Genomic DNA, 26,986 nt, shown 5'->3' with positions numbered 1-26,986 from the left:
CCATACGGCCCCATACAGCCCCAATGGACCCCATACAGCCCCATACAGCCCCACACGGCTCCATATGGCTCCATACAGCCCCACATGGCCCTATACAGCCCCATATGGCCCCATACAGCCCCATATGGCCCTATACAGCCCCATACGGCCCCACCGCACCCCATAATGCCTCAGTGCACCCCATGCAGCCCCATATGGCCCCACTGCACCCCATAATGCCTCAGTGCACCCCATACAGCCCCATACAGCCCCACACGGCCCCATACAGCCCCATACGGCCCCATACGGCCCCATACAGCCCCACACCACCCCATACGGCCCCATACGGGATTGGATTTGGTAGCCCAGCAGCCATATTTGGTAGCCACCATAGTCTTTATTGCTCTCAGGGGCTGTGCAGGAAGATGTCCCCATAGGGGAACAGCGCGGCCTCATCGTCATCGTCGTCGTCGTCGTCCTCCTCGTTATCCTCATTATCCTCCTCCTCATTAGCGCCGCTAACGAGCGCCTCGGTAATGGCCGCGGGGTCGGCGGGGGCCACCGAGCTTGAGGGGTTCATGAGGGCTTCGTTAACGGGGCGCGTCGGTCTTAATTGGATGTGGGAGTTCGTTAGCGGCTCGGCCCCGGGGTTAATTACGGCGGGGTTAACGAGCGGCTCGTCAATGGGCCCGGAGGTAATAAGGGCTTCGTTGATGGGGCGGTTAATTGATTCCTCCCGGGCGTTAATTGGCCTCAAGGCGTCGCGCTGAGCTCCGGCGTGGCGGCCGCCATCTTGAAAATGGCCGCCAGCGCAGAGACCGCCATCTTGAAAGCGCCTGGCAGAGTGGAGGCCGCCATCTTGAAAATGGCCGCCATCTTGGTGTCGGCCATCTTGCCAGCCCCCACGATGGCCGCCATCTCGCCATCCGCCATCTTGGTTTCCGCCATCTTCTCCCCTTCCACCATCTTGGCTTCCGCCATCTTCATGACCGCCATCTTGCCAGCCGCCATCTTGAGGTCGGCCATCTTGCTGTCGGCCATCTTGCAGTTGGCCATCATGGTGTTGGCCACCTTGTTGTCGGCCATCTTGCCACCTGCCATCTTGCAGTCGGCCATCTTGGTGTCGGCCATCTTGCCACCCGCCATCTTGATGTTGGCCATCTTGTCGGCCATCTTGCCACCCGCCATCTTGCAGTTGGCCATCTTGGATTCGGCCATCCTGGTGCCGGCCATCTTGCCACCCGCCATCTTGCAGTCGGCCATCTTGCAGTCGGCCATCTTGCCACCCGCCATCTTGCAGTCGGCCATCTTGCCACCCGCCATCTTGCTGCCGCCCATCTTGCAGTCGGCCATCTTGCAGCCGGCCATCTTGCCACCCGCCATCTTGCCGCCGCCCATCTTGCAGCCGCCCATCCTGCACTCGGCCATCTTGCCACCCGCCATCTTGCCGCCGCCCGTCATGCCGTCGGCCATCTTGCCACCCCCCTTCCTGCCTCCTCCCTTCCCCCCACCCCCCATCCCCCCCTCCCCTATCCTCCCCCCCTCCCTCCCCCTTCCTCCCCCCGCCGCTCCTCCTCCTCGCCCTCCTCCCCGGCTGCACCGGTGGCTGTACGGCGGTGGCGGTGGCGGCGGCGGCGGCCCGGTGCCGGAGGAGACGCGCCAGGAGGAAGCGGCGTTCGCAACGGGCCTGCAGCCATTTGCTTTCGATGCGGGCCAACTCGTCGCACAGAGCCCCGTTCTGCAGCACCAGCAGTCGGGCCCAGCGCCGCAGGCGGCGGAAGCGGGCCTGGGGGCGGGGCATGGCGCCAGCAATTAAGCAATTAACGCAGTAATTAAGGAGTTCACTTCTCCCCCCCCCTCCCCCCCCTCCCCTCCCCTCTCTCCCTTCTCTCGGTAATGGCTGCTAATGTGGGGAGGACTTAATTAAGGAATTAATAGCGCCCGGCTGTAATTTACGGCCCCCTTAATTAGTGGCCCCCTTCTGTAATTAATAGCTCCTAACGTGGGGAGTAATTAAGGAATTAAGGAATTAATTGCCCCCTTCTGTAACTAAGGGCTGCCAATCTGGGGAGAACTTAATTAAGGAATTAATAGCGCCCGGCCGTAATTTACGGCCCTCTTAATTAGTGGCCCCCTTCCGTAATTAATGGCTCCTAACTTGGGGAGTAATTAAGGAATTAAGTAATTAATTGCCCCCTTCTGTAACTAAGGGCTGCCAATCTGGGGAGAACTTAATTAAGGAATTAATAGCACCCAGCTGTAATTTACGGCCCTCCTCCGTAATCGATGGGCCCCTTTGGTAATTAATGGCTCCTAATGAGGGGGGTAATTAAGGAATTAAGTAATTAAGGAATTAGCAGCCCCCTTCTGTCATTAACGGCTCCTAATTTGGGGAGTAATTGAGAAATTAAGGAATTAATAGCCCCCTTTTGTAATTAATGCCCCCCTTATTAATGGCCCCCTTCTGTAATTAATAGCTCCTAACGTGGGGAGTAATTAAGGAATTAAGGAATTAATTGCCCCCTTCTGTAATTAAGGGCTGCCAATCTGGGGAGTAATTAAGGAATTAATAGCCCCTGGCTGTAATTTACGGCCCCGTTCTGTTATTAATGGCCCTCTTCCGTAATTAATGGCTCCTAATTTGGGGAGTGATTAAGGAATTAATTGCCCCCTACCGTCATTAATGGCCCCCTTCGATAATTAATAGCCCCCTTCGGTAATTAACCGCCTCCTTCCTTCGGTAATTAATTGTCTCCTTCAGTAATTAATAACCTCCTTTGATAGTTAATAGTATCCATCAGTAATTAATAGTCTCCTTCAGTAATTAAGTGCCTCCTTCAGTAATTAACTGTCTCCTTTCTTCGGTAATTAGTAGGCTTCTTTGTTAATTAACCAGCTCCTTTGTTAGGTGGATCTGCTCAGTAATTAATCGCCTCCATCGGTAATTAATCGCCTCCTTTGGTAATTACTCGCCTCCTCTGGTAATTAGTCGCCTCCTTTGGTAATTAAGCAGCCTCTTCGTTAGGTGGATCCGCTCAGTAATTAACCAGCTTCTTCATTACTTAAGCAGCTCCTTCATTAATTAACCAGCTCCTTCGTTAGGTGGATCCGCTCAGTAATTATCCATCTCCATCAGTAATTAATAGCCTCCTTCCTTTGGTAATTAACAGCCTCCTTCATTAATTAACCAGCTCCTTTGTTAGGTGCCACTACTCAATAATTAACCAGCTTCTTCATTAATTAACCAGCTCCTTCGTTACTTAACCAGATCCTTCTTTAGGTGGATCAGCTTGGTAATTAACCAGTTCTTTCATTAATTAATCAGCTCCTTCGTTAGTTAACGAGTCCCTTCGTTAATGAGCTCCTTCGTTAGGGGCTTAATGAGGACAGGCGGGGATTGGGGTGCGGCGGAGCCACCTGGATGGGAGTGAACAGCATTAATTAATTCATTAATAAATTTATTAGCCAATTAGTGGGCCCATTAATTGGCTAATAACTTGCTAATTCATTAGGTAATTGGTTAATTAACTAGCTTTGCAATTAATCAGCACCGTCCCATGGATGCAATGCTGTGCAGTCAATGCTGTGCTGTGCAATTAGCTCCGTGCACATTAATTAGCACTACCCACTGTAATTAGCGCGCTGCACTGACTGCAGTGCCATGCAATTAGCGCCGCGCGTATTAATTAGCACCGTGCTTATTAATTAGCACCACACTGTAATTAGGGCGCTGCACTGAATGCAAGGCTGTGCAACTTGTGACGTGCATATTAATGAGCCGCCTGCATATTAATTAGCACCCCCACACTGTAATTAGCGCACTGCACCGAATGTGAGGCTGTGCATATTAATGAGCTCCATGCAATACAGTCCAATTAACGCCATGCAATACAGTGCAATTAACAGCATGCACTGCAATTAGCGCCGTGCATATCAATCAGCACCACGCACTGTAATTAGCGCACTGCACCGAATGCAAGACTAATTAACGTCACCCATACTAATTAGTCGTGCATATTAATTAGCACTGTGCACTGCAATGAGCGGCATGCATATGAATGGCCCCATTGCATATTAATTACCCTCGCATATTAATTATTAATTACTAATTGCAATGCAGTGCAATTAGGAGCTTGCATTGCAATTAGCGCGGTGCATATTAATTACCCCAGTCCCTATCCCGTGCATATTAACGAGTTCGAAGCTCTGCAATTAACGCTGCACTTAATGAGCTCCGTGCATATTGGTTAGCCCCGTGCATATTAATTAGCCCCGTGCATATTAATTACTCAGCCCCCCGCGTGTTAATGAGCGCAAAGCTTTGCTGTTAGCGCCGTGCACTGCAATTAGTGGCCACCGGGCAATGAGTGCAATTAACCCCGTGCATATTAATGAGCCCCGTGCATATTAATTAGCGCCGCGCAGCGCATGCAATGCATTGCAATGCGCGCCGCGCCCTTAATGAGCTGCCCGGCGCTCCGCGATTACTAATTAGCGCTCCCCAATTAGTGATTAATTAGCGCTCCCCAATTAGTGTTTAATTAATCAGCGCTCCCCAATTAATCGCCCCCCATTGCCTCCCCGCTCCCTCCCCCGCCCCCACTTACACAGCCGCCCGCAGCCGGAAGCGGAAGTGGATGGGCGGGGTTTCGGCCGGAAGCGGAAGTGGCGCCGAACTAGAGCTGCCCAGGGGAGGGGGAGTGGGGCCAAAATGGCGACTCCGACCCCGCGGCGTTTGTGGTTGGGGGGCCTGAACGGAAGAGGAAGTGGGAGGGCGGGGCTTCGCCCCGGAAGCGGAAGTAGCTCAAGAGCGGCTCAGGGATGGGGGAGTGGGGCTTAAATGGTGACTCCGACCGCGCGCCGTTTTGGGGGGGGGTGGGAGAGGGAGGGGGGAGCGTTGACGTGTGACGTCATCAGGCGACATTGACATAAACGGTCAGGGTGACGTCATCGGGCAGAAGGTAGCATCATTGGGCGGGGTGACGACTAGTCCATCCTGGTGCCGTATAGGTGCCATATTGGTGCCATACTGGTCCGTGCTGGTTCCGTGCTGGTCCATACTGGTCCATACTGGTTCCATACTGGTCCCATCCCGAGTCGCAATGGGAGCACTGGTCCGCATTGTTCCACATCGGTTCCATGCTAGTCCATACTGGTCCATAGTGGTCCATACTGGTTCCATCCTGTGCCCTCAGTCAGTGGACGGCGTCACGCCGTCCCCTAGCAACGCATCACGTGACTGCACGCAACTTCCGGTCCAGCCACCAACCGCTTCTTCCTCTCCTTCCCTTTGCGCACCACTTCCGATTTCGCGGCGCGTCACTTCCGGCGCGACGCATTTTTTTCCCCCCCTCCCCTCCCTTCCCCCCAACATGGCGGACCCTCCGGCGCTCTCCGCTCCTCCGGGAACGGCGGAAAACGGCGCCGCGGGGCGGACCCCCACCCCCCCCCGGGCAGAAGCGGGGCCCGGGCCCCCCCCGCCGCCACCCCCTCCCCCCCCCCCCCGCCCCCTCCCCCGCCCCGGGAAGCGGAAGTGGCGGTGGAGATCGGGGAAACGTACCTGTGCCGGAGGGCGGACGGCAGCTGGCGTGAGTGGGGCCTATGGGGCCTAATGGGGGTCTATGGAGCATAATGGGGGCCTACGGGGCCTAATGGGGGCCTATGGGGCTTAATGGAGGCTATGGGGCATAATGGGGGCCAATGGGGCTTAATTGGGGCCTATGGGGCCTACTAGGGGGCCTATGGGGCCTAATGGGGACCAATGGGGCTTAATGGGGGCCTGTGGGGCTTAATGGGGGCTTGTGGAGCCTAATGGGGCATCTATGGGGCCTACTGGGGGCCTATGGGGCATAATGAGGGCTATGGGGCCTAATGGGGGGGCCTGTGGGGCCTAATGGGGGCCTATGGGGTTTAATGGAGGCTGTGGGGCTTAATGGGGGGCTATGGGGCCTAATGGGGTCCTGTGGGTCCTAATGGGAGGCCTACAGGGCCTAATGGGGGGCCTAATGGGGCCTAGTGGGGGGCCTGTGGGGCTTAATGGGGGGCGTATGGGGCTTAATGGGGGGCCTATGGGGCCTAGTGGGGGGCCTGTGGCGCATAGTGGGGGCCTGTGGGGCTTAATGGGGGCCTGTGGGGCATAATGGGGGCCTATGGGGCCTAATGGGGTCCTGTGGGTCCTAATGGGAGGCCTACAGGGCCTAATGGGGGGCCTAATGGGGCCTAGTGGGGGGCCTGTGGGGCATAATGGGGGCCTGTGGGGCCTAACGGGAGGCTTATGGGGTCTGTGGGTCCTATGGGGGTTCTGTGGGGCCTTATGGGGTCTGTGGGGGTTAACGGGGGCCTGTGGGGCCTGATTGGGGGCTGTGAGGCATGATGGGTGCCTATGGAGTCTATGGGGTCTAATGAGGGACCTTATGGGGTCTGTGGGTCCTATGGGGGTTCTGTGGGGGGCTAATGGGGGCTTGTGGGGGACAATGGGGGCCTGTGGGAGGCCTAATGGGGGGCCTAATGGGGCCTAGTGGGGGGCCTGTGGGGCCTAATGGGGGTCTGTGGGGCTTAATGGAGGCTTATGGGGCATAATGGGGGCCTGTGGGGCTTAATGGGGGGCTATGAGGCATAATGGGGGCCTATGGGGCATAATGGGGGCCTGTGGGGCTTAATGGGGGCCTATGGGGCCTAGTGGGGAGCCTGTAGGGCCTAATGGGTGGGCCTTACGGGTTCTGTGGGGCTTTATGGGGCCTGTGGGTCCTAATGGGGGGCCTGTGGGTCCTAATGGGGGGCCTGTGGGGCCTAATGGGGGGTTATGGGGCTTAATGGGGCATCTATGGGGCCTAGTGAGGGACCTATAGGACATAATGGGGGCCTATGGGGCCGAATGGAGGCCTGTGGGGCCTAATGGGGGGGCCTTATGGGGTCTCTGGGTTCTGTGGGGGTTCTATGGGGTCTTATGGGGTCTGCGGGGTGCTAATAGGGGGCCTGTGGGGCACAATGGGGGCCTGTGGGGCCAAATGGAGGCCTGTGGGGCTTAATGGGGGGGCCTTACGGGGTCTCTGGGTCCTGTGGGGGTTCTATGGGGTCTTATGGGGTCTGTGGGGGGCTAATGGGGGGCCTGTGGGTCCTAATGGGGGCCTGTGGGGCATAATGGGGGCCTGTAGGGCATAATGGGGGCCTATGGGGCTTAATGGGGCGTCTGTGGGGCTTAATGGGGCGTCTATGGGGCCTAGTGGGGGGCCTATAGGGCATAATGGAGGCCTATGGGGCTTAATGGGGGGCTTGTGGGGCTTATTGGGGCATCTGTGGGGCCTAATGGGGACCTGTGGGGCTTAATGGGGGCCTATGGGGCATAATGGGGGGCCTTATGGGGTCTGTGGGCCCTATGGGGGTTCTATGGGGCCTTATGGGGCCTGTGGGGTGCTAATAGGGGGCCTGTGGGTCCTAATGGGGGCCTGTGGGGCATAATGGGGGCCTATGGGGCTTAATGGGGCGTCTATGGGGCCTAGTGGGGGGCCTATAGGGCATAATGGAGGCCTATGGGGCTTAATGGGGGGCTTGTGGGGCTTATTGGGGCATCTGTGGGGCCTAATGGGGACCTATGCGACATAATGGGGGTCTATGGGGCATAATGGGGGGCTTTATGGGGTCTGTGGGTCCCATGGGGGTTCTATGGGGCCTTATGGGGTCTGTGGGGTGCTAATAGCGGGACTGTGGGGCACAATGGGGGCCTGTCGGGCCTGATTGGGGCCTATGGGGCATAATGGGGGGGCCTTATGGGGTCTGTGGGGCCTTATGGGGTCTGTGGGGCCTTATGGGGTCTGTGGGGCCGTATGCGGGTTCTGGGAGTCTGTGGGACCCTATGGGAGCTCCTGTGGTGTCTTTGGTGCCTTATGGGATCCATGGGGTCCCTATGGGGTTTTGGGGGCTGTGTGGGGCTCAGTGGGGTTTTGGGGGCTGTGTGGGGTCCCTGTGGGGTTTTGGGGGCTGTGTGGGGCTCAGTGGGGTTTTGGGGGCTGTGTGGGGCTCTATAGGGTTTTGGGGTCTCTGTGTTGTCCCTGTGGGGTTTTGGGGGCTGTGTGGGGCTCTATAGGGTTTTGGGGTCTCTGTGTTGTCCCTGTGGGGTTTTGGGGGCTGTGTGGGGCTCAGTGGGGTTTTGGGGGCTGTGTGGGGCTCTATAGGGTTTTGGGGCCTCTGTGTTGTCCCTGTGGGGTTTTGGGGGCTGTGTGGGGCTCTATAGGGTTTTGGGGGCTGTGTGGGGCTCTATAGGGTTTTGGGGCCTCATTGTTGTCCCTGTGGGGTTTTGGGGGCTGTGTGAGGCTCAGTGGGGTTTTGGGACCTCTGTGTGGGGCTCAGTGGGGTTTTGGGGGCTGTGTGGGGCTCTATAGGGTTTTGGGGGCTGTGTGTTGTCCCTGTGGGGTTTGGGGGCTGTGTGGAGCTCAGTGGGGTTTTGGGGGCTGCGTGGGGCTCTATAGGGTTTTGGGGCCTCTGTGTTGTCCCTGTGGGGTTTTGGGGGCTGTGTGGGGCTCTATAGGGTTTTGGGGGCTGTGTGGGGCTCTATAGGGTTTTGGGGCCTCATTGTTGTCCCTGTGGGGTTTTGGGGGCTGTGTGAGGCTCAGTGGGGTTTTGGGACCTCTGTGTGGGGCTCAGTGGGGTTTTGGGGGCTGTGTGGGGCTCTATAGGGTTTTGGGGGCTGTGTGTTGTCCCTGTGGGGTTTGGGGGGCTGTGTGGAGCTCAGTGGGGTTTTGGGGGCTGCGTGGGGCTCTATAGGGTTTTGGGGCCTCTGTGTTGTCCCTGTGGGGTTTTGGGGGCTGTGTGGGGCTCTATAGGGTTTTGGGGCCTCATTGTTGTCCCTGTGGGGTTTTGGGGGCTGTGTGGGGCTCAGTGGGGTTTTGGGGGCTGTGTGGGGTCCCTGTGGGGTTTTGGGGGCTGCGTGGGGCTCAGTGGGGTTTTGGGGCCTCTGTGTTGTCCCTGTGGGGTTTTGGGGGCTGTGTGGGGCTCAGTGGGGTTTTGGGGGCTGTGTGGGGTCCCTGTGGGGTTTTGGAGGCTGTGTGGGGCTCAGTGGGGTTTTGGGGGCTGTGTGGGGCTCTATAGGGTTTTGGGGCCTCATTGTTGTCCCTGTGGGGTTTTGGGGGCTGTGTGGGGCTCTATAGGGTTTTGGGGCCTCTGTGTTGTCCCTGTGGGGTTTTGGGGGCTGCGTGGGGCTCTATAGGGTTTTGGGGGCTGTGTGGGGTCCCCAGTCCCATTGTGTCCCCCCCCCCGTCCCCCCCAGACTCAGCAGAGGTGATTCAGTCGCGGCTGAACGAGCAGGAGGGCCGCGAGGAGTTCTACGTGCACTACGTCGGCTGTAAGTCCTCCAAACACCCCAAAAACCCCCCAACAGACCCCAACCCCACCCCAAAAAATACCCCATATCCCCCCTCCACCCCCCCCAAATACCCACAAAAACCCCTTCGGATCCCCCCAGATCGCCTCTCCCCTCCCAACCCCATAAGGCCCCGCTGAGATCCCACTGCTCCCATTCACTGCGTGGGTGGGACGACTGTAAGTCCTCCAACACCCCAAAGAACACCCCAAATCCCTTAAAGCCACCCCAAATCCCCTCACATCGCCCCAAATCCACCCCGGAACCCTATAGGGCCCTACAGGGCCTCTATAGGGCCGCGCTGAGCTCCCAGTGTTCCCAGTTAACCACTGCTTGGGTGAATGGTGGCTGATTGTAAGTCCTCCAACACCCCAAAGAACACCCCAAATCCCTTAAAGCCACCCCAAATCCCCTCACATCGCCCCAAATCCACCCCCGAACCCCATAGGGCCCTATAGGGCCTCTATAGGGCCATGCTGAGCTCCCAGTGTTCCCAGTTAACCACTGCTTGGGTGAATGGTGGCTGTCTATAAGTCCTCCAACACCCCTGAAAACACCCCAAACCCCCTCAAACCACCCCAAATCTACCCCTGAACCCCATAGGGCCCTATTGGGCCCCTATAGGGCCGTGCTGAGCTCCCAGTGCTCCTAGTTTGCCAGCACTTGGGATGAATGGTGGCTGACTGTAAGTCCTCCAACACCCCGAAGAGTACCCCAAATCCCTTAAAATCACCCCAAATCCCCTCAAATCACCCCAAATCCACCCCTGAACCCCGTAGGGCCCTACAGGGCCTCTATAGGGCCGCGCTGAGCTCCCAGTGCTCCCAGTTAACCGCCGCTTGGATGAATGGTGGCTGACTGTAAGTCCTCCAGCACCCCTGAAAACACCCCAAACCCCCTCAAACCACCCCAAATCTACCCCAGAACCCCATAGGGCCCTATAGGGCCTCTATAGGGCCGCGCTGAGCTCCCAGTGCTCCCAGTTAACCACTGCTTGGGTGAATGGTGGCTGACTGTAAGTCCTCCAACACCCCGAAGAGTACCCCAAATCCCTTAAAATCACCCCAAACCCCCTCAAATCACCCCAAATCCACCCCTGAACCCCGTAGGGCCCTATAGGGCTGCTATAGGGCTATGCTGAGCTCCCAGTGCTCCCAGTTAACCGCCGCTTGGATGAATGGTGGCTGACTGTAAGTCCTCCAGCACCCCTGAAAACACCCCAAACCCCCTCAAACCACCCCAAATCTACCCCCGAACCCCATAGGGCCCTATAGGGCCTCTATAGGGCCGCGCTGAGCTCCCAGTGCTCCCAGTTAACCGCCGCTTGGACGAATGGTGGCTGACTGTAAGTCCTCCAACACCCCAAAGAACACCCCAAATCCCTTAAAGTCACCCCAAATCCCCTCAAATCACCCCAAATCCACCCCCGAACCCCATAGGGCCCTATAGGGCCTCTATAGGGCCGTGCTGAGCTCCCAGTGCTCCTAGTTTGCCAGCACTTGGGATGAATGGTGGCTGACTGTAAGTCCTCCAACACCCCCAAAAACACCCCAAACCCCCTCAAATCACCCCAAATCTACCCCAGAACCCCATAGGGCCCTATAGGGCCTCTATAGGGCCGCGCTGAGCTCCCAGTGCTCCCAGTTAACCGCCGCTTGGATGAATGGTGGCTGACTGTAAGTCCTCCAACACCCCAAAGAACACCCCAAATCCCTTAAAGCCACCCCAAATCCCCTCACATCGCCCCAAATCCACCCCCGAACCCCATAGGGCCCTATAGGGCCTCTATAGGGCCATGCTGAGCTCCCAGTGTTCCCAGTTAACCACTGCTTGGGTGAATGGTGGCTGTCTATAAGTCCTCCAACACCCCTGAAAACACCCCAAACCCCCTCAAACCACCCCAAATCTACCCCTGAACCCCATAGGGCCCTATTGGGCCCCTATAGGGCCGTGCTGAGCTCCCAGTGCTCCTAGTTTGCCAGCACTTGGGATGAATGGTGGCTGACTGTAAGTCCTCCAACACCCCGAAGAGTACCCCAAATCCCTTAAAATCACCCCAAATCCCCTCAAATCACCCCAAATCCACCCCTGAACCCCGTAGGGCCCTACAGGGCCTCTATAGGGCCGCGCTGAGCTCCCAGTGCTCCCAGTTAACCGCCGCTTGGATGAATGGTGGCTGACTGTAAGTCCTCCAGCACCCCTGAAAACACCCCAAACCCCCTCAAACCACCCCAAATCTACCCCAGAACCCCATAGGGCCCTATAGGGCCTCTATAGGGCCGCGCTGAGCTCCCAGTGTTCCCAGTTAACCACTGCTTGGGTGAATGGTGGCTGATTGTAAGTCCTCCAACACCCCGAAGAGTACCCCAAATCCCTTAAAGTCACCCCAAACCCCCTCAAATCACCCCAAATCTACCCCAGAACCCCATAGGGCCCTATAGGGCCTCTATAGGGCCGCGCTGAGCTCCCAGTGCTCCCAGTTAACCGCCGCTTGGATGAATGGTGGCTGACTGTAAGTCCTCCAACACCGCAAAGAACACCCCAAATCCCTTAAAGCCACCCCAAATCCCCTCACATCGCCCCAAATCCACCCCCGAACCCCATAGGGCCCTATAGGGCCTCTATAGGGCCATGCTGAGCTCCCAGTGTTCCCAGTTAACCACTGCTTGGGTGAATGGTGGCTGTCTATAAGTCCTCCAACACCCCTGAAAACACCCCAAACCCCCTCAAACCACCCCAAATCTACCCCTGAACCCCATAGGGCCCTATTGGGCCCCTATAGGGCCGTGCTGAGCTCCCAGTGCTCCTAGTTTGCCAGCACTTGGGATGAATGGTGGCTGACTGTAAGTCCTCCAACACCCCCAAAAACACCCCAAACCCCCTCAAATCACCCCAAATCCACCCCCGAACCCCATAGGGCCCTATAGGGCCTCTATAGGGCCGCGCTGAGCTCCCAGTGTTCCCAGTTAACCACTGCTTGGGTGAATGGTGGCTGATTGTAAGTCCTCCAACACCCCGAAGAGTACCCCAAATCCCTTAAAATCACCCCAAATCCCCTCAAATCACCCCAAATCCACCCCTGAACCCCGTAGGGCCCTACAGGGCCTCTATAGGGCCGCGCTGAGCTCCCAGTGCTCCCAGTTAACCGCCGCTTGGATGAATGGTGGCTGACTGTAAGTCCTCCAGCACCCCTGAAAACACCCCAAACCCCCTCAAACCACCCCAAATCTACCCCAGAACCCCATAGGGCCCTATAGGGCCTCTATAGGGCCGCGCTGAGCTCCCAGTGCTCCCAGTTAACCACTGCTTGGGTGAATGGTGGCTGACTGTAAGTCCTCCAACACCCCGAAGAGTACCCCAAATCCCTTAAAATCACCCCAAATCCCCTCAAATCACCCCAAATCCACCCCTGAACCCCGTAGGGCCCTACAGGGCCTCTATAGGGCAGCGCTGAGCTCCCAGTGCTCCCAGTTAACCGCCGCTTGGATGAATGGTGGCTGACTGTAAGTCCTCCAGCACCCCTGAAAACACCCCAAACCCCCTCAAACCACCCCAAATCTACCCCAGAACCCCGTAGGGCCCTATAGGGCCCCTATAGGGCCGCGCTGAGCTCCCAGTGCTCCCAGTTAACCACTGCTTGGGTGAATGGTGGCTGATTGTAAGTCCTCCAACACCCCGAAGAGTACCCCAAATCCCTTAAAGTCACCCCAAACCCCCTCAAATCACCCCAAATCCACCCCCGAACCCCGTAGGGCCCTATAGGGCCCCTATAGGGCCGTGCTGAGCTCCCAGTGCTCCTAGTTTGCCAGCACTTGGGATGAATGGTGGCTGACTGTAAGTCCTCCAACACCCCCGAAAACACCCCAAACCCCCTCAAATCACCCCAAATCTACCCCAGAACCCCATAGGGCCCTGTAGGGCCTCTATAGGGCCGCGCTGAGCTCCCAGTGCTCCCAGCTCACCGCCGCTTGGATGAATGGTGGCTGTAAGTCGTCCAACACCCCGAAGACCACCCCAAATCCCTTGAAGCCACCCCAAATCCCCTCACATCGCCCCAAATCCACCCCCGAACCCCATAGGGCCCTATAGGGCCTCTATAGGGCCGCGCTGAGCTCCCAGTGCTCCCAGTTAACCACTGCTTGGGTGAATGGTGGCTGTCTATAAGTCCTCCAACACCCCCAAAAACACCCCAAACCCCCTCAAACCACCCCAAATCTACCCCAGAACCCCATAGGGCCCTATAGGGCCTCTATAGGGCCGCGCTGAGCTCCCAGTGCTCCCAGTTAACCGCCGCTTGGGATGAATGGTGGCTGACTGTAAGTCCTCCAACACCCCCAAAAACACCCCAAACCCCCTCAAACCACCCCAAATCTACCCCAGAACCCCATAGGGCCCTATAGGGCCTCTATAGGGCCGCGCTGAGCTCCCAGTGCTCCCAGCTCACCGCCGCTTGGATGAATGGTGGCTGTAAGTCCTCCAACACCCCGAAGACCACCCCAAATCCCTTGAAGCCACCCCAAACCCCCTCAAATCGCCCCAAATCCACCCCCGAACCCCGTAGGGCCCTATAGGGCCTCTATAGGGCCGCGCTGAGCTCCCAGTGCTCCCAGCTCACCGCCGCTTGGATGAATGGTGGCTGTAAGTCCTCCAACACCCCGAAGACCACCCCAAATCCCTTGAAGCCACCCCAAATCCCCTCAAATCGCCCCAAATCCACCCCCGAACCCTGTAGGGCCCTATAGGGCCTCTATAGGGCCGCGCTGAGCTCCCAGTGCTCCTAGTTTGCCAGCACTTGGGATGAATGGTGGCTGACTGTAAGTCCTCCAACACCCCCAAAAACACCCCAAACCCCCTCAAATCACCCCAAATCTACCCCAGAACCCCATAGGGCCCTATAGGGCCTCTATAGGGCCGCGCTGAGCTCCCAGTGCTCCCAGTTAACCGCCGCTTGGACGAATGGGTGGACCGGAACCGTTTGGCGCTGAGCAAAACGCTGAAGGACGCCGTGCAGAAAAACTCGGAGCAGTTTTTGGGGGAACTCCCAGAACAGCCGGAGAGGAAAATCACCCGGAACCAAAAACGGAAACACGATGAGATCAACCACGTGCAGAAGGTTTGGGGGGGCGGGGGGGGTTGGGGGGGATTGGGGAATGGGGTATGGGGGCGACTGGGAGGGATGGAGGGGTGACTGGGGGCGACTGGGAGGGGATTGGAGGGACTGGGGGCGACTGGGAGGGGATTGGAGGGACTGGGGGCGACTGGGAGGGGATTGGGAGGGACTGGGGGCGACTGGGAGGGATTGGGAATGACTGGGAGGGGATTGGGAAGGACTGGGGGGCAACTGGGAGAGGCTGGGAGGCAGCTGGGAGAGGCTGGGAGGCAGCTGGGAGAGGCTGGGAGGGACTGGGGGCAACTGGGAGGGACTGGGGGCAACTGGGAGGTATGGGGGGCGACTGGGGAACAAGGAGAAGGGACTGGGGGTGACTGGGAGGGGACTGGGGGGCAACTGGGAGAGATGGGGGGCGACTGGGAAACAAGGGGAAGGGACTGGGGGCGACTGGAAGGGAACTGGGAGGGACTTGGGGGCAACTGGGAGGGACTGGGGGCGACTGGGAGGGGATTGGGAGGGACTGGGGGCGACTGGGAGGGGATTGGGAGGGACTGGGGGCGACTGGGAGGGATTGGGAATGACTGGGAGGGGATTGGGAAGGACTGGGGGGCAACTGGGAGAGGCTGGGAGGCAGCTGGGAGAGGCTGGGAGGGACTGGGGGCAACTGGGAGGGACTGGGGGCAACTGGGAGGTATGGGGGGCGACTGGGAAACAAGGAGAAGGGACTGGGGGTGACTGGGAGTGGACTGGGGGGCAACTGGGAGAGATGGGGGGCGACTGGGAAACAAGGGGAAGGGACTGGGGGCGACTGGAAGGGAACTGGGAGGGACTTGGGGGCAACTGGGAGGGACTGGGGGCGACTGGGAGGGGATTGGGAGGGACTGGGGGCGACTGGGAGGGGATTGGGAGGGACTGGGGGCGACTGGGAGGCAACTGGGAGTTACTGGGGGCAACTGGGAGGGAGTGGGGGCGACTGGGAGGCGATTGGGAGGGACTGGGGGCAACTGGGAGGGACTGGGGGCAACTGGGAGGCGACTGGGAGGGACTGGGGGTGACTGGGCGGCAACTGGGAGGGACTGGGGGCGACTGGGGGTGACTGGGAGGCGACTGGGGAGTGACTGGGAGCGACTGGGAGGGACTGGGGTCAACTGGGAAGGGACTGGGAGGGACTGGGGGCGACTGGGAGGCAACTGGGAGTTACTGGGGGCAACTGGGAGAGAGTGGGGGCGACTGGGAGGGGATTGGGAGGGACTGGGAGGCGATTGGGAGGGACTGGGAGCAACTGGGAGGGGACTGGGAGGGACTGGGGGTGACTGGGAGGGACTGGGGGCAACTGGGAGGGGACTGGGAAGCAATGGGAGTGTCTGGGGGGCAACTGGGAGGGACTGGGAGGGAATGGGAAACAATGAGAATGGACTGCGGGTGACTGGGAGGGACTGGGGGCAACTGGAAGGGAACTGGGTGGGATGGGGGGTGACTAGGAGGGGACTGGGAGCAACTGGGAGGGACTGGGGGCGACTGGGAGGCGACTGGGAGGGACTGGGGGCGACTGGAAGGGAACTGGGTGGGATGGGGGGTGACTGGGAGGGACTGGGGGCGACTGGGAGGGACTGGGGGGCAACTAGGAGGGATGGAGGGTGACTAGGAGGGATGGGGGGCGACTGGGAAACAAGGAGAAGGGACTGGGGGCGACTGGAAGGGAACTGGGAGGGACTGGGGGCAACTGGGAGGGACTGGGGGCAACTGGGAGGGGATTGGGAAGGACTGGGGGGCAACTGGAAGGGGATTGGGAGGAACTGGGGGTGACTGGGAGGGACTGGGGGGTGACTGGGAGGGGATTGGGGGTGACTGGAAGGTGATTGGGAGGGACTTGGGGGCAACTGGGAGGGACTGGGGGCGACTGGGAGGTGACTGGGGGGGAATGGGGGTGACTGGGAGGCGACTGGGAGGGACTGGGGGCGACTGGGGGTGACTGGGAGAGAGTGGGGGCGACTGGGAGGGGATTGGGAGGGACTGGGAGGCGATTGGGAGGGACTGGGGGCAACTGGGAGGTATGGGGGGCGACTGGGAAACAAGGAGAAGGGACTGGGGGTGACTGGGAGTGGACTGGGGGGGCAACTGGGAGGGAGTGGGGGCGACTGGGAGGTGATTGGGAGGGACTGGGGGCAACTGGGAGGTATGGGGGGCGACTGGGAAACAAGGAGAAGGGACTGGGGGTGACTGGGAGGGGACTGGGGGGCAACTGGGAGAGATGGGGGGCGACTGGGAAACAGGGGGAAGGGACTGGGGGCGACTGGAAGGGAACTGGGAGGGACTTGGGGGCAACTGGGAGGGACTGGGGGCAACTGGGAGGGATTGGGAATGACTGGGAGGGGATTGGGAAGGACTGGGGGGCAACTGGGAGGGGCTGGGAGGCAGCTGGGAGAGGCTGGGAGGGACTGGGGGCAACTGGGAGGGATGGGGGGCAACTGGGAGGTATGGGGGGCGACTGGGAAACAAGGAGAAGGGACTGGGGGTGACTGGGAGGGGACTGGGGGGGCAACTGGGAGAGATGGGGGGCGACTGGGAAACAAGGAGAAGGGACTGGGGGCAACTGGAAGGGAACTGGGAGGGACTTGGGGGCAACTGGGAGGGACTGGGGGGGACTGGGGGTGACTGGGAGGGACTGGGGGCGACTGGAAGGGAACTGGGAGGGACTTGGGGGCAACTGGGAGGGACTGGGGGTGACTGGGAGGGACTGGGGGGCAACTAGGAGGGATGGAGGGTGACTAGGAGGGATGGGGGGCGACTGGGAAACAAGGAGAAGGGACTGGGGGCGACTGGAAGGGAACTGGGAGGGACTTGGGGGCAACTGGGAGGGACTGGGGCGACTGGGAGGGGATTGGGAAGGACTGGGGGGCAACTGGAAGGGGATTGGGAGGGACTGGGGGTGACTGGGAGGGACTGGGGGGTGACTGGGAGGGGATTGGGGGTGACTGGAAGGTGATTGGGAGGGACTTGGGGGCAACTGGGAGGGACTGGGGGCGACTGGGAGGTGACTGGGGGGGAATGGGGGTGACTGGGAGGCGACTGGGAGGGATTGGGGGCAACTGGGAAGTATGGGGGGCGACTGGGAAACAAGGAGAAGGGACTGGGGGTGACTGGGAGTGGACTGGGGGGGCAACTGGGAGGGAGTGGGGGCGACTGGGAGGTGATTGGGAGGGACTGGGGGCAACTGGGAGGTATGGGGGGCGACTGGGAAACAAGGAGAAGGGACTGGGGGTGACTGGGAGGGGACTGGGGGGGCAACTGGGAGAGATGGGGGGCGACTGGGAAACAAGGAGAAGGGACTGGGGGCAACTGGAAGGGAACTGGGAGGGACTTGGGGGCAACTGGGAGGGACTGGGGGTGACTGGGAGCAACTGGGAGGGACTGGGGGCGACTGGGAGGCGACTGGGAGGGACTGGGGTTGACTGGGAGGGGATTGGGAGGGACTGGGGGCGACTGGAAGGGAACTGGGTGGGATGGGGGGTGACTGGGAGGGACTGGGGGCGACTGGGAGGGACTGGGGGGCAACTAGGAGGGATGGAGGGTGACTAGGAGGGATGGGGGGCGACTGGGAAACAAGGAGAAGGGACTGGGGGCGACTGGAAGGGAACTGGGAGGGACTTGGGGGCAACTGGGAGGGACTGGGGCGACTGGGAGGCGACTGGGAGGGACTGGGAGCAACTGGGAGGGGATTGGGAGGGACTGGGGGTGACTGGGAGGGAGTGGGGGTGACTGGGAGGGGATTGGGAGGGACTGGGGGCAACTGGGAGGTATGGGGGGGCAACTGGGAGGTATGGGGGGCGACTGGGAAACAAGGAGAAGGGACTGGGGGTGACTGGGAGGGGACTGGGGGGCAACTGGGAGAGATGGGGGGTGACTGGGAAACGGGGAAGGGACTGGGGGCGACTGGAAGGGAACTGGGAGGGACTTGGGGGCAACTGGGAGGGACTGGGGGCGACTGGGAGGTGATTGGGAGGGACTGGGGGCGACTGGGAGGGGATTGGGAGGGACTGGGGGCGACTGGGAGGGATTGGGAATGACTGGGAGGGGATTGGGAAGGACTGGGGGGCAACTGGGAGAGGCTGGGAGGGACTGGGGGCAACTGGGAGGGACTGGGGGCAACTGGGAGGGACTGGGGGCGACTGGGAGGGATGGGGGGCGACTGGGAAACAAGGAGAAGGGACTGGGGGTGACTGGGAGGGGACTGGGGGGGCAACTGGGAGAGATGGGGGGCGACTGGGAAACAAGGAGAAGGGACTGGGGGCGACTGGAAGGGAACTGGGAGGGACTTGGGGGCAACTGGGAGGGACTGGGAGCAACTGGGAGGGGATTGGGAGGGACTGGGGGTGACTGGGAGGGGACTGGGAGCAACTGGGGTTGACTGGGAGGGGATTGGGAGGGACTGGGGGCGACTGGAAGGGAACTGGGAGGGACTTGGGGGCAACTGGGAGGGACTGGGGGTGACTGGGAGGGACTGGGGGGCAACTAGGAGGGATGGAGGGTGACTAGGAGGGATGGGGGGCGACTGGGAAACAAGGAGAAGGGACTGGGGGCGACTGGAAGGGAACTGGGAGGGACTGGGGGCAACTGGGAGGGACTGGGGGCGACTGGGAGGGGATTGGGAAGGACTGGGGGGCAACTGGAAGGGGACTGGGAGGGACTGGGGGTGACTGGGAGGGACTGGGGGGTGACTGGGAGGGGATTGGGGGTGACTGGAAGGTGATTGGGAGGGACTGGGGGCAACTGGGAGGGACTGGGGGCGACTGGGAGGTGACTGGGGGGGAATGGGGGTGACTGGGAGGCGACTGGGAGGGACTGGGGGCGACTGGGGGTGACTGGGAGAGAGTGGGGGCGACTGGGAGGGGATTGGGAGGGACTGGGAGGCGATTGGGAGGGACTGGGGGCAACTGGGAGGTATGGGGGGGCAACTGGGAGAGATGGGGGGCGACTGGGAAACAAGGAGAAGGGACTGGGGGTGACTGGGAGTGGACTGGGGGGGCAACTGGGAGGGAGTGGGGGCGACTGGGAGGTGATCGGGAGGGACTGGGGGCAACTGGGAGGTATGGGGGGTGAATGGGAAACAAGGAGAAGGGACTGGGGGTGACTGGGAGGGGACTGGGGGGGCAACTGGGAGAGATGGGGGGCGACTGGGAAACAAGGAGAAGGGACTGGGGGCGACTGGAAGGGAACTGGGAGGGACTTGGGGGCAACTGGGAGGGACTGGGGGTGACTGGGAGGGGATTGGGAGGGACTGGGGGCAACTGGGAGGGACTGGGGGGTGACTGGGAGGGGATAGGGAGGGACTGGGGGTGACTGGGAGGGACTGGGGGCAACTGGGAGGGAGTGGGAGAGACTGGGGCATATTGGGAGAGACTGGGGGCAACTGGGAAGGACCGGGGGGGCAACTGGGACCCACTGGTCCTTACTGGGACCCCCAGACCTACGCAGAGATGGACCCCACCACGGCCGCGCTGGAGAAGGAGCACGAAGCGGTGAGTGTGACCCCAAAAACCACCTCCTTTCCCCCCAAATCTCCGCTCCCCAAACACCCCCCGCCCCGGGAGGAGGTGGGGGGGGGATCCCCAGCAACGTGGAGGAACCCCCAAAACCGCCTTTTTTCGCCCCGTTTTGGCAGATCACCAAAGTGAAATACGTGGACAAAATCCACATCGGGCACTTTGAGATCGACGCGTGGTATTTCTCCCCCTTCCCCGAGGATTACGGGAAGCAGCCCAAGCTGTGGATCTGCGAGTACTGCCTCAAGTACATGAAGTACGAGCGCACCTACCGCCTCCACCTGGTGGGTGACGCGCACGTGACACGCGTGGGACACGCTTAGGGGGCGCGGGGGGGGGCGTGGGGAGGTGGGCGTGTGGGGGCCGCGTTTGGGTCTGCGGGTGTTGCCCCCAAAATCGGAGCCCGACTGCATCCGTGTGGTTGGTAACATGCTTAGGGACACATATGTTATGCTTTGGGGCACATATGATGTGCTTTGGGACACATATGACACGCTTAGGGGGCGCGTGGGGGACGTGGGGAGGTGGGTGTGTGGGGGCCGTGTTTGGGTCTGTGGGTGTTGCCTTGGAAATAGGAGCCCAACTGCATCCGTGTGGCTGGTAACATGCTTAGGGACACATATGACATACTTAGGAACACATATGACACACTTGGAGGCATGTGTGACATGCTTAGGGGGCGCGTGGGGGACGTGGGGAGGTGGGGGTGTGGGGGCCGTGTTTGGGTCTGCGGGTGTTGCCTTGGAAATAGGAGCCCGACTGCATCTTTGTGGTTGGTAACATGCTTAGGGACACATATGACGTACTTAGGAACACATATGACATGCTTAGGGACACATATGACATGCTTAGGGGGCGCGTGGGGGACATGGGGAGGTGGGTGTGTGGGAGTCGCATTTGGGTCTGCGGGTGTTGCCCCCAAAATTGGAGCCCGACTGCATCCGTGTGGTTGGTCACGTGCTTAGGAACATATATGACATGCTTAGGGACACATATGACATGCTTAGGGACATATATGACAGGCTTAGGGGGCGTGTGGGGGACGTGGGGAGGTGGGTGTGTGGGGGCCGCGTTTGGGTCTGTGGGTGTTGCCCTGGAAATAGGAGCCCAACTGCATCCGTGTGGTTGGTAACATGCTTAGGGACACGTATGACATGCTTAGGGACTCATATGACATGCTTAGGGACACATAACACATGCTTAGGGACATATATGACACAGTTAGGGGGCGCGTGGGGGACGTGGGGAGGTGGGTGTGTGGGGGCCGTGTTTGGGTCTGTGGGTGTTGCCTTGGAAATAGGAGCCCAACTGCATCCGGGTGGCTGGTAACATGCTTAGGGACACATATGACATACTTAGGAACACATATGACATGCTTAGGGACACATATGACATGCTTAGGGGCACATATGACATGCTTAGGGACATATATGACACAGTTAGGGGGCGTGTGGGGGACGTGGGGAGGTGGGTGTGTGGGAGTCGCATTTGGGTCTGCGGGTGTCGCCCCCAAAACTGGAGCACAACTGCATCCATGTGGTTGGTAACATGCTTAGGGACACGTATGACATGCTTAGGAACACATATGACACACTTGGAGGCATGTGTGACATGCTTAGGGGCACATGGGACACGTGGGGAGGTGGGTGTGTGGGGGCCGCGTTTGGGTCTGTGGGTGTTGCCTTGGAAATAGGAGCCCAACTGCATCCGTGTGGCTGGTAACATGCTTAGGGACACATATGACACGCTTAGGAACACATATGACATGCTTAGGGACACATAAGACATGCTTAGGGACACATATGACATGCTTAGGGACACATAAGACATGCTTAGGGACATATATGACAGGCTTAGGGGGCGCGTGGGGGACGTGGGGAGGTGGGTGTGTGGGGGCCGCGTTTGGGTCTGCGGGTGTTGCCCTGGAAATAGGAGCCCAACTGCATCCGTGTGGTTGGTAACATGCTTAGGGACACATATGATGTGTTTATGTACACATATGACACGCTTAGGGACACATATGACAGGCTTAGGGGGCGCGTGGGGGACGTGGGGAGGTGGGTGTGTGGGGGCCGCGTTTGGGTCTGTGGGTGTTGCCCTGGAAATAGGAGCCCAACTGCATCCGTGTGGTTGGTAACATGCTTAGGGACACGTATGACGTGCTTAGGGACTCATATGACATGCTTAGGGACACATATGACACGCTTTGGGACGCATATGACACAGTTAGGGGGCGCGTGGGGGATGTGGGGAGGTGGGCGTGTGGGGGCCGCGTTTGGGTCTGCGGGTGTTGCCCCCAAAACTGGAGCACGACTGCATCCGTGTGGTTGGTAACATGCTTAGGAACACATATGACATGCTTAGGAACACATATGACATGCTTAGGGACACGTATGACATGCTTAGGGACATATATGACGTGCTTAGGGGGCGTGTGGGGGACGTGGGGAGGTGGGTGTGTGGGGGCCGTGTTTGGGTCTGTGGGTGTTGCCTTGGAAATAGGAGCCCAACTGCATCCGTGTGGTTGGTAACATGCTTAGGGACACGTATGACGTGCTTAGGGACACATATGACACGCTTAGGGACATATATGACAAGCTTAGGGGGCGCGTGGGGGACATGGGGAGGTGGGTGTGTTGTGGCCGCGTTTGGGTCTGCGGGTGTTGCCCCCAAAATCGGAGCCCGACTGCATCCATGTGGTTGGTAACATGCTTAGGGACACATATGACATGATTAGGGACACATGTGACATGCTTAGGGACATATATGACACAGTTAGGGGGCGTGTGGGGGACGTGGGGAGGTGGGTGTGTGGGGGCCGCGTTTGGGTCTGTGGGTGTTGCCCTGGAAATAGGAGCCCAACTGCATCCGTGTGGTTGGTAACATGCTTAGGAACGCATATGACACGCTTAGGGACACATATGACACACTTAGAGGCACGTGTGACACGCTTAGGGGGCGCGTGGGACACGTGGGGAGGTGGGTATGTGGGAACCACGTTTGGGTCCACGGGTGTTGCCCCCAAAATTGGAGCCCGACTGCATCCGTGTGGTTGGTCACGTGCTTAGGAACATATATGACATGCTTAGGGACACATATGACACGCTTAGGGACATATATGACAGGCTTAGGGGGCGTGTGGGGGACGTGGGGAGGTGGGTGTGTGGGGGCCATGTTTGGGTCTGTGGGTGTTGCCTTGGAAATAGGAGCCCAACTGCATCCGTGTGGTTGGTGACATGCTTAGGGACACATATGACGTGCTTAGGGACACATAAGACATGCTTAGGGACATATATGACACAGTTAGGGGGCGCGTGGGGGACGTGGGGAGGTGGGTGTGTGGGGGCCGCGTTTGGGTCTGCGGGTGTTACCCCCCAAATCGGAGCACGACTGCATCCGTGTGGTTGGTAACATGCTTAGGGACACATATGACATGCTTAGGAACACATATGATATGCTTAGGGACACATAACACATGCTTAGGGACATATATGACACAGTTAGGGGGCGCGTGGGGGACGTGGGGAGGTGGGTGTGTGGGGGCCGCGTTTGGGTCTGTGGGTGTTGCCTTGGAAATAGGAGCCCAACTGCATCCGTGTGGTTGGTAACATGCTTAGGGACACATATGACATGCTTAAGGACACATATGACATGCTTAGGGACACATATGACACGCTTTGGGACGCATATGACACAGTTAGGGGGCGCATGGGGGATGTGGGGAGGTGGGCGTGTGGGGGCCGCGTTTGGGTCTGTGGGTGTTGCCTTGGAAATAGGAGCCCAACTGCATCCGTGTGGTTGGTAACATGCTTAGGGACACGTATGACGTACTTAGGAACACATATGACATGCTTAGGGACACATAAGACATGCTTAGGGACATATATGGCACAGTTAGGGGGCGCGTGGGACACGTGGGGAGGTGGGGGTGTGGGGGCCACGTTTGGGTCTGCAGGTGTTGCCCTGGAAATAGGAGCCCAACTGCATCCATGTGGTTGGTAACATGCTTAGGGACACGTATGACGCGCTTAGGGACTCATATGACATGCTTAGGGACACATAAGACATGCTTAGGGACACATATGACATGCTTAGGGGGCGCGTGGGGGACATGGGGAGGTGGGGGTGTGGGGGCCACGTTTGGGTCTGCGGGTGTTGCCCCCAAAATCAGAGCCCAGTTGCGTCTGTGTGGTTGGTAACATGCTTAGGGACACATATGACGTACTTAGGAACACATATGACATGCTTAGGGACACATAAGACATGCTTAGGGACATATATGTCACAGTTAGGGGGCGCGTGGGGGACGTGGGGAGGTGGGTGTGTGGGGGCCGTGTTTGGGTCTGTGGGTGTTGCCCTGGAAATAGGAGCCCAACTGCATCCGTGTGGTTGGTAACATGCTTAGGAACGCATATGACACGCTTAGGGACACATATGACACACTTAGAGGCACGTGTGACACGCTTAGGGGGCGCGTGGGACACGTGGGGAGGTGGGTATGTGGGAACCACGTTTGGGTCCACGGGTGTTGCCCCCAAAATTGGAGCCCGACTGCATCCGTGTGGTTGGTCACGTGCTTAGGAACATATATGACATGCTTAGGGACACATATGACATGCTTAGGGACATATATGACAGGCTTAGGGGGCGTGTGGGGGACGTGGGGAGGTGGGTGTGTGGGAGCCACGTTTGGGTCTGCGGGTGTTGCCCCCAAAATTGGAGCACGACTGCATCCGTGTGGTTGGTCACGTGCTTAGGGACACGTATGATGTGCTTAGGGACTCATATGACATGCTTAGGGACACATATGACATGCTTTGGGACGCATATGACACAGTTAGGGGGGCGCGTGGGGAGGTGGGTGTGTGGGGGCCGTGTTTGGGTCTGCGGGTGTTACCCCCAAAATTGGAGCTCAGCTGTGTCTGTGTGGTTGGTAACATGCTTAGGGACACATATGACATGATTAGGAACACATATGACACGCTTAGGGACACATATGACAGTTAGGGGGCGCGTGGGACACGTGGGGAGGTGGGTGTGTGGGGGCCGCGTTTGGGTCTGCGGGTGTTGCCCCCAAAATTGGAGCCCGACTGCATGACTGTGATTGGTGACACGCGTGTGACACGCACGGGGGCACGTGTGACACGCGTGTGACACGTTGCTGACACGCATGTGGTTGTCCCCAGGGTCAGTGCCAATGGCGACAGCCTCCGGGACGGGAAATCTACCGCAAGAGCAACATCTCTGTGTATGAGGTGGACGGCAAAGACCACAAGGTGGGGACGTGGGGAACACGGGGGGACACGGGGTGACACACGTGTGACATGGGGTGACACGGAGGTGGCACGGAGGTGCCATGGGCCATCAGGTCCTCCACCACCGCCTCCTCTCATTGGCCAACGTCAACCAGAGGGGACATAGAGATGGCGACATGGTGTTGCCATACGTGGACATGTGGTGACATGTGATGACATGGAGCTGACATGTGATGACACGGAGGTGACATGAGGTGACACGGAGGTGACATGTGATGACGTGGAGGTGACACAGAGGTGACACGGAGGTGCCATGGGCCATCAGGTCCTCCACCACCGCCTCCTCTCATTGGCCAGCGTCAACCAGAGGGGTCATAGGGATGGCGACACCTTATTGCCATGCATGGACACGTGGTGACATGGAGGTGACAGATGATGGCATGGGCTCACATGTGATGTCACAGAGGTGACATGGAGGTGACACGTGATGGCACAGAGGTGACACGGAGGTGCCATGGGCCATCAGGTCCTCCACCACCGCCTCCTCTCATTGGCCAACGTCAACCAGAGGGGACATAGAGATGGCGACACGGTGTTGCCATGCATGGACATGTGATGACACGGAGGTGACATGTGATGACACGGAGGTGACATGGAGGTGACATGGAGGTGCCGTGGGCCATCAGGTCCTCCACCACCGCCTCCTCTCATTGGCCAACGTCAACCAGAGGTGTCATAGGGATGGCGACACGGTATTGCCACGCATGGACACGTGGTGACATGGGCTGACACGTGATTACATGGAGGTGACACATGATGACACAGAGGTGACATGGAGGTGCCGTGGGCCATCAGGTCCTCCACCACCACCTCCTCTCATTGGCCAACGTCAACCAGAGGGGTCATAGGGATGGCGACACGGTATTGCCACGCATGGACACATGGTGACATGGGCTGACACGTGATTACATGGAGGTGACACAGAGATGACACGGAGGTGACACGGAGGTGCTATGGGCCATCAGGTCCTCCACCACCGCCTCCTCTCATTGGCCAACGTCAACCGGAGGTGTCATAGAGATGGTGACATGGTGTTGCCATGCATGGACACGTGGTGACATGGAGGTGACAGATGATGGCATGGGCTCACATGTGATGACACAGAGGTGACATGGAGGTGACACGGAGGTGCCATGGACCATCAGGTCCTCCACCACCACCTCCTCTCATTGGCCAGCGTCAACCAGAGGGGTCATAGGGATGGCGACACGGTATTGCCACGCATGGACACATGGTGACATGGGCTGACACGTGATTACATGGAGGTGACACAGAGATGACACGGAGGTGACGCGGAGGTGCTATGGGCCATCAGGTCCTCCACCACCACCTCCTCTCATTGGCCAACGTCAACCAGAGGTGTCATAGGGATGGCGACACGGTGTTGCCACGCATGGACACGTGGTGACATGGGCTGACACGTGATGACATGGAGGTGACACATGATGACACAGAGGTGACATGGAGGTGCCGTGGGCCATCAGGTCCTCCACCACCGCCTCCTCTCATTGGCCAGCGTCAACCAGAGGGGTCATAGGGATGGCGACACGGTATTGCCACGCATGGACACGTGGTGACATGGGCTGACACGTGATGACATGGAGGTGACACAGAGATGACACGGAGGTGACACGGAGGTGCCGTGGGCCATCAGGTCCTCCACCATCGCCTCCTCACATTGGCC

General features: G+C 59.2%; 2 protein-coding genes across 2 annotated transcripts in view; one reads left to right on the top strand and one right to left on the bottom strand.

The window, feature by feature from the left end:
* Positions 1 to 380: 380 nt before the first annotated feature.
* Positions 381 to 4,618, bottom strand: LOC425117. Its single transcript, XM_040655057.2, has 2 exons — positions 4,587 to 4,618; positions 381 to 3,396 (listed from the first exon to the last, which is right to left on the bottom strand). Exon 2 carries the CDS (start codon positions 1,495 to 1,497, stop codon positions 733 to 735), a length of 765 nt encoding a protein of 254 aa, XP_040510991.1. The 5' UTR covers positions 1,498 to 3,396; positions 4,587 to 4,618; the 3' UTR covers positions 381 to 732.
* A 463-nt stretch (positions 4,619 to 5,081) lies between these two features.
* The window catches only part of KAT8 (lysine acetyltransferase 8), a 41,651-nt gene continuing 19,746 nt past the window's right edge, over positions 5,082 to 26,986 (top strand). Inside the window, exons 1-7 of the mRNA XM_046905068.1 lie at positions 5,082 to 5,154; positions 5,241 to 5,567; positions 9,242 to 9,316; positions 14,272 to 14,447; positions 19,910 to 19,963; positions 20,107 to 20,271; positions 25,174 to 25,263. Coding sequence (XP_046761024.1) covers positions 5,082 to 5,154; positions 5,241 to 5,567; positions 9,242 to 9,316; positions 14,272 to 14,447; positions 19,910 to 19,963; positions 20,107 to 20,271; positions 25,174 to 25,263 — 960 coding nt within the window. The remainder of the gene's footprint in view (positions 5,155 to 5,240; positions 5,568 to 9,241; positions 9,317 to 14,271; positions 14,448 to 19,909; positions 19,964 to 20,106; positions 20,272 to 25,173; positions 25,264 to 26,986) is intronic.

The sequence above is a fragment of the Gallus gallus genome, chromosome 36 (assembly GCF_016699485.2).
Source record: "Gallus gallus isolate bGalGal1 chromosome 36, bGalGal1.mat.broiler.GRCg7b, whole genome shotgun sequence".
In the NCBI taxonomy this organism is placed as follows: Eukaryota; Metazoa; Chordata; class Aves; order Galliformes; family Phasianidae; genus Gallus; species Gallus gallus.
This window is presented reverse-complemented; position numbering and strand designations above follow the sequence as displayed.

Bases quoted from the DNA above. Each gene is read 5' to 3' on its own strand.
- LOC425117 (XM_040655057.2), bottom strand. From the start codon at position 1,497: ATGGGGGGTGGGGGGAAGGGAGGAGGCAGGAAGGGGGGTGGCAAGATG.